Source organism: Ictalurus punctatus, chromosome 15 (genome assembly GCF_001660625.3).
Source record: "Ictalurus punctatus breed USDA103 chromosome 15, Coco_2.0, whole genome shotgun sequence".
In the NCBI taxonomy this organism is placed as follows: domain Eukaryota; kingdom Metazoa; phylum Chordata; class Actinopteri; order Siluriformes; family Ictaluridae; genus Ictalurus; species Ictalurus punctatus.
Genome location: NC_030430.2, coordinates 7788015 through 7797500, shown reverse-complemented (window position 1 = coordinate 7797500; position 9486 = coordinate 7788015). Strand labels below are relative to the sequence as shown.

The following is a 9486-nucleotide window of genomic DNA, read 5'->3' as shown; positions in this document are numbered from 1 at the left end:
TGACAGGCAAAGAGACCACACCTCCTTCAATGGGATTGACAGGCAAAGAGGCCATGCCTTCTTCAATGTGATTGACAGGCAAAGAGACCACACCTCCTTCAATGTGATTGACAGGCAATTGTGTAATTTTTATGATTTTGCAGTTGCAAACTCTAATTGAAGGCACCTGATTTTGTTCTGAATATTTTTTTAAAAAGTCAGCATGATGATATGATGTCTATGCCCTAACGCTCAGCCGTGCTGCACATTGGCACACTTGGCATCGTACACATCTTACCTGCGTTCCTTTCTTACCTGCAGAGTACTAAAGCCAGTGACCTCCTCGAACACAGATCAGAGCTGAAACCCCCTGTGTGTAATGGACAACAGTTATTTAACACAATGTTCATCAGAAGGACTAAACTTCAGTCAGGTCATGCTTCTCAAAGACCTCTCTGCATGTTTGGTGCATGGAAGTGCTGCCACCTAGTGTCCGGGAGCAGATACAATCACATTTACTGTATACAGTAACCGTACACCCTGGAGTGCTTTATTTCCATTACACCACAGCAATTTACAAACCATTCATTTTTTATTTATTAAAGAATGACACGTGATACTTTGTACCAATTTATAGTTATATTTAATGTTCCATGTAACATCCATGAAACGAGTCACTTCCTGTTCTCGCTTATGTTATAGCAGCTATAAACATTCATTCCCTCACCAGCCCTCTCTCTATTCTATTTATATATTCACTCTCTCTATTGTATCTCTTTATTCTCTCTCTATTCTCTCTCGTTATTCTCTCTTTATTCACTCTCTCTATTCTCTCTCTTTATTCTCTCTTATTCACTCTATATTCTCTTTATTCACTCTCTCTATTCTCTCTTTATTCTTTCTTTATTCACTCTATTCTCTCTTTATTCACTCTATATTCTCTCTCTCTTCTCTTTCTTTATTCATTCTATTATCTCTCTATTCTCTCTTTATTCTTTCTTTATTCACTCTATTCTCTCTCTTCTCTTTCTTTATTCATTCTATTATCTCTCTATTCTCTCGCTTTATCCTTTCTCTTTATTCTCTCTTTAATCACTTTCTCTATTCTCTCTTTATTCACTCTTTCTATTCTCTCTCTCTATTCTCTTTATTCTCTCTTTATTCATTCTTTATTCACTCTCTATTCTCTCTCTATGCTCTCTTTATTCTCTTTATTCACTCTCTTCTCTTTCTTTATTCTATTATCCCTCTATTCTCTTTATCCTTTCTCTTTATTCTCTCTATTCTCTTTATTCTCTTTCTATTCTCTCTCTTTAATCACTCTCTCTATTCTCTTTATTCACTCTCTATTCTCTCTCTATTCTCTTTATTCTCTCTTTATTCTCTTTATTCTCTCTATTCTCTTTATTCTCTCTTTATTGTCTCTATTCTCTCTTTATTCTCTCTCTTTTTTCTCTCTCACTATTCTATCTCTTTATTCTCTCTCTTCAAATGACTAAAAATAAATATCCTGCAGTTTGCCATGTTCCTGAGTAACTGCACAGAAGTGTAAACTCTTCTTCCTGAAGATGTCACAGAATTTAAAGTTACAGCTTTTACCTCTGACTGTTACACAGCGCTGACACTGGAGACTCCCTCCATAAAGGTTACACAAACACATTTCTCCATTCCGAATGCTTCACCAGACCAACGATTACACGCGTGATTTCTGACGATGAGTTCTCTGGTGATATCCAGGTCTCAGTTAGTGCCAGAAAGTCACGAGTGTAACGGGAAGCTAAAGGTGAGATGAAATCAGCTTTCTTTAGAGCAGACTGGCAATTCCAGAGCCCACCTACCCCTGCTGTGTGAGAGAGAGACAGCTCAGGAGGGTACATGAGATTACTGGTAGTTCGGCCTCTGGTTTGTGGATGAGAGCTTCTAGGTCTGAGAGACGTGACGACAGAGATAGATTTGAGGCACACGTCTAGTCAGGAATGAAGTTAGTGAAGATACAGTAGGGCTGAGAGGGAACTGGTAACACTTAACTGAACAAGAAGAAATAAACGCTACTAAACTTGATACTTGATCTAAATCTATGCTTCAAACCGTTACACTAGACTCTAGTGTATAACCTTCAATATATCTCAGTAAGCCCTGCCCACAATTCAAACCTTAAGGAAGACTGAAATTACTCTTGATTAACCACCCGAGAGAACTAGTTAGCATAGACTAACAAACACTTCCAAGCAGCACTACAGAATCAACAATACTATACAATACAGCAATTCTACTGGTGAGAATCTAGATCCAACTGAATCAAGTAGATAGTACACAAACGTCAGAATCCTACCTTACAAGTAGAGAATAAATTCAAGATAGAAGAACTTAAAGCACTATTTAGTACTATAGTACGCATTGCCTGATTTAATCGCAGTTTGAAACTAGATCACTTTTTTTATTGTTTGTTTCAAAAATCAGATTCTGTCAGCCTTAATTTAATTTAACTTAACTTAATTTAAATTAAAAGTTTACTCCTCATCTCTAGAAACAGTTGTACAGAAACAGGACTGTCTGACTTCCTGAAAATGGAGGCTTCTAGCATTATGCTAGTATGTTTGGAGTGTTAAGAGAAGATCAGGCAACATTCTCACACTGTCACATTGACACAACAATCTGAGGAGGCACATACTGTACACACATCTCCTCTTACTTTCTAAAAGCGTAACGGGTTCAGGTTCATTTTTATGTTTGGGAACAGACACACACACACGCGCGCGCGCACACACACACGTGGCACACATGGCTCTGTAATGTCAAGCTGCTTATCCTCTTACATTCTGAAACTGCGCAAAGTTCAAAGCCAGCGTCATGTTGGTAAGCACATTATCAAGCACACATAAATACAATCTTACACTGTATCCTTGTTCAAGTACATAAATTAGCAGTTGATGGTTGAAAGTTACGGACTAAACGTGCCTAATCGTGTCTCGTCCTCAAGACCACTGATAGTCGAGCAAGTATATTTTGTTTTCTCAGTGTGAAGTGTAAAGTGAGAATGTAAGATCCTGAAGCTTGTGGCCAGAAATGTGTGAAATGTCTCAGACATTATGTGAGCAGTAGGCGGAGCTTCTGAGGCTGAGACACATCTAGGGCGGGAAAAAGGAGAGTTTTTCCCAAGACTTATTTGGATGGTGACAGGCTAGCTTCCTAAAGTGGTTCTACTTTTCTAAAACAAACAAAAACCAACCAAAAATGGGGAACCCTCAGGGCAGATTTAGCATGCTGGAGCTAGCGGTATGTTAGCACTCCAAAGAGGATGAGCAGAAATTGCATAAAGAAATTACTAGGAAGTGTTTTATTTTAAGAATCCACAGCAACGTTGTGTTTGCGTTCTCATATTTTAATCTTTTTCCATTTGTTTTTTATAAGGACTCAGTTTGTACTGGGTCAGTGGACATCTCATGATTCATAGGACTTATGCCCTGCAAGAAGGCCAGGTTTTTAATTTGCCACTATAGTAGCTGTCACATAAATACTGTTCAAATTGCTAATGTAGCAAATTGTTACCAGAAATATATAAAAGGGAAAACAGCACTGGATACAAAAAAAACAATACTCGAATATAACCTTGGATATAATAAGTCAATTATCATCTGCTATGAAAAACTTTTTCGAAAAATACTTTTGATACGTAGTGTTAAGGCTACAGTGTGTTACATAACACATTCCAGCAGAGTTCAGCTTTAAAGATGGTGACTTTTCAGGCCCAGCGTCCACTGCAGGCGAAGTTTCGGCTCATGGAGTAGCTGTGGTGGGAATTCTGCTGCTTTCCCCATGCTATGAACGGAACCACGATGACCGTGCTGTTGTCATCAGAGCCGTACTGCAAAGCCTGAGAAAGCACACACACACACACACACATACACACACATCAGTGTTTAAACTGAGTTATTCCTTACTAGATAGCTATTTGAACTATGTAGGTCAAATGGCACACATTCCTGACCAAAGTCATGGTCCGTAGAACCTACAGAGAAAGAAGCCCACATATCTCTAGTGAGATGACAAGAACCTTTCACATCATTTTTGATCTTAAATTAAAGCTGAAATTGATTTGGGTATGTGAGTATTCTTTTTTTAAACACTTATAGTGCATTCACGTTGGCAGTGACAAAGTTACATGCAGCTATTCAACTACTCTTACAAAGTGCTGACACTGGAGACTCCTTCCATAAATTCTAAATACAATACCCTTTTCGTCGTTCAATAACAATGGGGTTTGCCTGATCCGTTTCTGTGGAGCGTCCAACATACAAGTCCCTGCGTAAGTTATTACTATGGAAACGATAACGTATTAGAAGGAGCGCATTAATATAAATCTGTAGAAAACGAATCAACAATTCTGACTAATCAGAATCCAAAATTCCACATCGCTCTGGTATTAGAGCTTGATTTTTATGTTTTACCTCCAAATGAAGTAGATTTTTAAATTGAATTTAAAATCAGGAACACAAATGACTGGATATTAAATGCGCAAAAGTAGCACCGATGCTATCCAGCTACCTGCTCTGCGATGACGTGGGCCGCCTCGGTAGGATCGTGGCACTGGCTTATGACGTCACAGATTTCCTGGTTGCTCATGATGAAGTTTATGCCGTCGGTGGTCAGGGCCAGAAACGAGTCGTGAGACTGCTGTAACTGGAAGATGAGACCAGGAAGCCATTTTGAGATACTGAAATATTCGTGAGATTACAAAAACAACCCCCCCCAAAAAAAACAACAAAAAAAACACAAAAAAAAAAAAAAAAAAAAAAAAAACCAAAAAAAACAAACAAGAGGCCTGCGTATATCATGCTTGAGATGGAGACATAAATGGGTTTCAGGAGCATTTACATAATCTTTCACTGTTCAGTCGTGATTTTTTTTCACTTTCAGGTCATTGTGAGCTTTGCCTTTTATGGAGTTTTATGGGCATGGCTAAACATACATACGTGGAATTGAAGAAAATCAGTGAAACATTTGTAAATGTGGTGGGAATTTTTAGTTTGGTTTGGCCAGCAAAAAACATTTACATACTTTACCTGGTAAATTAATAAATAAGACCTGTTGTATGTCAGATTTAAAAAATCACAAGAGTAAAATTTAAAAGCATTTAAAAGTGAGGGATTGTTCAATTTAACTTTCAAAACGTTTAACAAAAGTTAATGTACTGATATCTTATTTGGGCAAAAACAAAGAAGAAAAAAGTAAGATCCACTGAAACGTTGATAAAAGCAACTTTCCCCGACTCACTATTACACGAGTGGTCTCAGGTTCTGCGATAACACCGCTTTGCTTTAAGTCGAAATCTCCGATGCTGCGTGTCATCGCCAGGCGGCTGTTCACGTTGGCTTGACCGAGACTGTTCCATGTTACGAAACCTCCACTCTTGCGTATTCTGGTACACACACACACACACACACCACACATATCACTGAAATTTGAACAAGAGAACAAACATGCATGTATACACCGAGCTGCCAGTACAGATAGCGTACACATAAGTAAACAGCGTGAGTGAACAGGGACACACTGGAGCACATAATACACATAATTATACAGAGTTTGTGTAATATTCTAGACAAAAACAAGCAATTCCAGAAACTGATCGTTTTGGGGTTTTTTTTTTTTGTTTTTTTTTTTAAATATCAGAATACTTGACAAAGTTTTTATTGCTGTTTACAATATTAACTAATATTTTTATTTGGAATTTATCTTGTCTGTACAGACATTGTTATTTTTTACAGTTTCTGTCATTCACTGAATAGAATTATGGGATTTCCTTGTTTGCCTTTAACTTATAATGTTAGGCAATAAGTTTATAATGTTAGATTATAAACATTATCATATGACTTTTAACAAATCCTCACAGAAATCCTGTCAGGTTAGTTTATGTAAGCTGTCTCACACTATCAAGGACGTTCGTGAACATTTATGAATAAGAAAATGAAAATCTCTTTCAAAAATCCTTTCATGGTAGCTTCTATTATCAACTAGCTAACATAATCATATAAACATTTATCATACGACATTAAAAAAAAAAAAAAAAACCCTTAGAAATCCTTTCAGGTTAGCCTATGTAAGCTATCTAGCACTAGCAGTGAAGTTTATGAACGTTTATGTATGGCTTAAAAATCCTCTTAGGTTAGCAATCTTAGTTACGAGTTAAATTACAAACATTTATGAATACCACTTAAAAAAAATCCCTTTTAGAAATGCTAGAAAGTTACCAAATGTTATCAACTAGCTAATGACAAGTGTTTTTTATAAATATTTATGAATATGGCTAAAGAAATTCTCTCAGAAATCCTGCCATGTTAGCTTCTGTTATCAGCTAGCTAATAGCAATAAATCCTCTCAGATATCCTGTCAGGTAGCCGGTTAGCTAGCTGTTTACACACTTACAAGGTACAAATGACATTTAAATCATCTTCAGTTATAAAACAGAAGTGAAGTTGGTCCCACACACACACACACACACACACACACACACACACACACACACACACATGCTCCACTTAGCATGCCAGTGAATACAGAGATTCAGAGAGATTCTACGTAGCATCTGTACCTCTGTTTTTCATCCTTTCTCTCGGGCGTATGGTCGCTGGTGAGTGTGTATGCTTCACCCTTCCTGCACAGTATGGCACGACTGTCTCCAACACTCCCGACGACCAGCTCTATCCCATCTCTTAGCAAAGCCACTGTCGCCGTTGTGCCCACCGTCATCAGAGAGGCTGGAATGTATTAGTACCGAATAACCAAAATGCCAATCAAATATACATATATAAAAAAATATATATCATCTCAAATGTTAATATAATGTACAAAGCACTGTGTGGCACTGGGTGACACTGTTATGAATAAGATCATTTGGCGGGTTGTGATTGGTTGGCTTTGGTTTCATAATCCTGGTAAATCGAGAAGAAGAAACAGATCATGTAATGCTATTCATTCTTGCTAGAGCAATATGTGCAATTTTGTTTTTATCGCCAGACCTACTAGTTTGGGGGTAAGTCATTTTGGAATGGTTCAGTTTTCTGTCAGATTGTTCAGATTTGCCCAACTGTTGACGTGTTTTAAGAATTGGTTTGCGTTTTATATAAGTTTTTTGCCTTGTTATACAGAACGAATTATTGGCACAAAAGTTTATTGGGTGTAGTGGGAGCAGGTTTAGTGGGAGCAGGTCATTTTTGTGAGAGTTCACGTTTTCATCATATTGTTTGGAGCTGAGTTATTTGGTACCAGCAGGTAGGGTTTCTGCCTCACAGCTCCAGGGTCCCTGGGTCTATCCTGAGCTTAGGGTACTACCTCATGCAGAGGTATGTCATATGTTCATGTGGGTCTCTTCGGGGTTCTCAGGTTTCCTCCTACCTCCCCAAAACATGCTGGTTGGTGGATTGATCGATCGGTGATATGTGAAGGTGTGTGTGGTGGTCTGTAATGGCTTATAATCCCATTATATTTCAATTCCCACCTCGTGATCCTGGGATAGGCTCTGGATCCACCACGACCCTGACCAGGGTTAAGTATAAATGAATGAACGAGAGCGAGTTGTTTCCAGACACAAGAGTTTGAGAACATCTTGTTTAGAACTAGGTCATTTTTTACACCTAACAATTGGAAAGTCAGTTCATGTTGCTAAACTATTTGGGAATTAGGGGTTTTGGGCCAGACAATATTTGTACCAGATTGTTCTGAGTTAATCTGATCTGGTATTGGACCACATCATGTCTGGGCACGGCTCTTTGGAACTCTTTGGAATTTTTAACAGGATTTTGCGTGAGACTGGAATGTGTTTTTGTGCCATGTAATATCCCTCATGTATTCGTACCATTGCCGTACATCTGCATCTCGGAGGCCAGGGCAGCGTCTACCTGTAGGAAGGCTTTTGTTAACACCCGTTCTAGATCCCACTCTTTCTCCAGACCCTTCCTGCAACACACACACAAATGATAGATCAGTTTGTGTGGGCTTTAACCTCCATCCTATACTTATGCCGAGTGTCTTTTTGTGTACATAGTGTGTGCGTGTGTCACCTAATGTAGCGCTCCATGTGTGTGTAGCAGAAGTCAGCGGCTTGCGCGCCACCATGTCCATCAAACAGAGCGAAGTAGAGCATGGAGGGCGTGAGTTCAGCTACACGGAGCCGATCCTCGTTGTCACGACGACGGCCGATCTGCGAGGCCGAGCCCACATGGTCCAGGCTTACGCGTGGGATTGGCTTACCGTAGCGTATACTGGGCGGTAACAGGATGGGCGCCTCGATACGGTTGTCCCAAATCCCAAACGAGTCCCACGTGGTAGGCCGGCCGCTTCCGTCGGCATCCAAACGAGCAGTGGCGTACCAGCGGACCCCGGGCACTGCTGACCCGCATGCACACACACACCGGCCTGAACTCACGCCAGCACTCCTGCTAACCGAGGAGAACGAGCGGCGGAGAAGAACGGAGACGGTAATGGCAGAGAGAGACATTTTAAAAGCGAGAAGTGTGCTGGGTTTGTTTGTTTTTTTCCTGGCACTCCTGTAAAATAAATAAATAAAAACAAGAAACATTTGAATGACATTATGAGGATACTGTACTCAAGCAAGCACTGATTAGTTAGCCATCTGTTGCTCTAAATAATTTGTCAGCCCCAGTTTAGCCCATCCATCAGTGGAACGAGTGGCTGGATCTTTCCCAGTACAGAGACACTGACATGGCAGCAGCGTCCAACAGCCACAAATCTCCAACCAACACTGCTGAGAAACTGACACTCATAAAGAGCAGAGGACGATCAGCACACACACACACACACACACACACACACACACACACACACTCCGCATTGAAAAGGATGAACTACAGTGTGTAACTTTACTCCTACAAGGTGCACCAAAAGCTGTACCACCCTATCACTACAGCACCTATAGAGGTCTCTGTCCAGTGGTATTTGGGGTAAAGTGGGACAAAAAATTGTTCATAGCAACAACATTCATTAATAACTACGGAATGCCCTACTTTATGTTACGTATCTCAATAAACTTGCAAAGTATATGTGTATAACACAGTGATGTAAAATTACATAAAAGTACACTTACAAGTCCAAATGATAAAAATGGAGTTTTGTCATTTAATGTTGCATTTAAGTCTCTACACTGTTACATTTCACACCTTAGAACTTCTGTAACAAACTTCTATCGTTCAATAGACAAGTCAAACCTCTGAAGTTAGTGTAACAGAGTTCTTTACTCACCTGTGTAGGTGTAGTTTTATATTTAATTCTCTCTGTGTGTGGTTACACCCCCTGCACGAGCTCCCCGAGCCGGCGTGTGTGTGTGTGATTGTGTATGTGAGCGCAGTCTGCATTGCAAGTGGCTCATTTACATATTTCAGACAGAACAACCAATCATAAGCCGAAAGCGTTGTATCTAATTTACATATTCCATAAATGAAAGGAGCAGTCACGAGCCGAGGGTGTTCGTCTCTCGGCCAATCAAACGCA

General features: G+C 39.6%; 1 protein-coding gene across 1 annotated transcript; it reads right to left on the bottom strand.

Annotated features, from left to right (window-relative positions):
* Positions 1-3293: 3293 nt before the first annotated feature.
* On the bottom strand, positions 3294-9395 carry ppm1ka (protein phosphatase, Mg2+/Mn2+ dependent 1Ka). Its single transcript, XM_017486811.3, has 7 exons — positions 9238-9395; positions 8040-8525; positions 7835-7935; positions 6572-6737; positions 5254-5398; positions 4525-4659; positions 3294-3853 (listed from the first exon to the last, which is right to left on the bottom strand). The coding sequence occupies exons 1-7, from the start codon at positions 9348-9350 to the stop codon at positions 3722-3724; spliced, it is 1278 nt and encodes a 425-aa protein (XP_017342300.1). The 5' UTR covers positions 9351-9395; the 3' UTR covers positions 3294-3721.
* Positions 9396-9486: the final 91 nt, after the last annotated feature.

Excerpts from the sequence above, each read along its gene's own strand:
- ppm1ka (XM_017486811.3), bottom strand. The coding sequence starts at position 9,350 with ATGCAGACTGCGCTCACATACACAATCACACACACACACGCCGGCTCG. Across the intron at positions 7,936-8,039 it reads CACATGGAGCGCTACATTAG|GAAGGGTCTGGAGAAAGAGT; the intron begins GTGACACACGCA and ends TGTGTGTTGCAG. Across the intron at positions 3,854-4,524 it reads CCCACGTCATCGCAGAGCAG|GCTTTGCAGTACGGCTCTGA; the intron begins GTAGCTGGATAG and ends GTGCTTTCTCAG.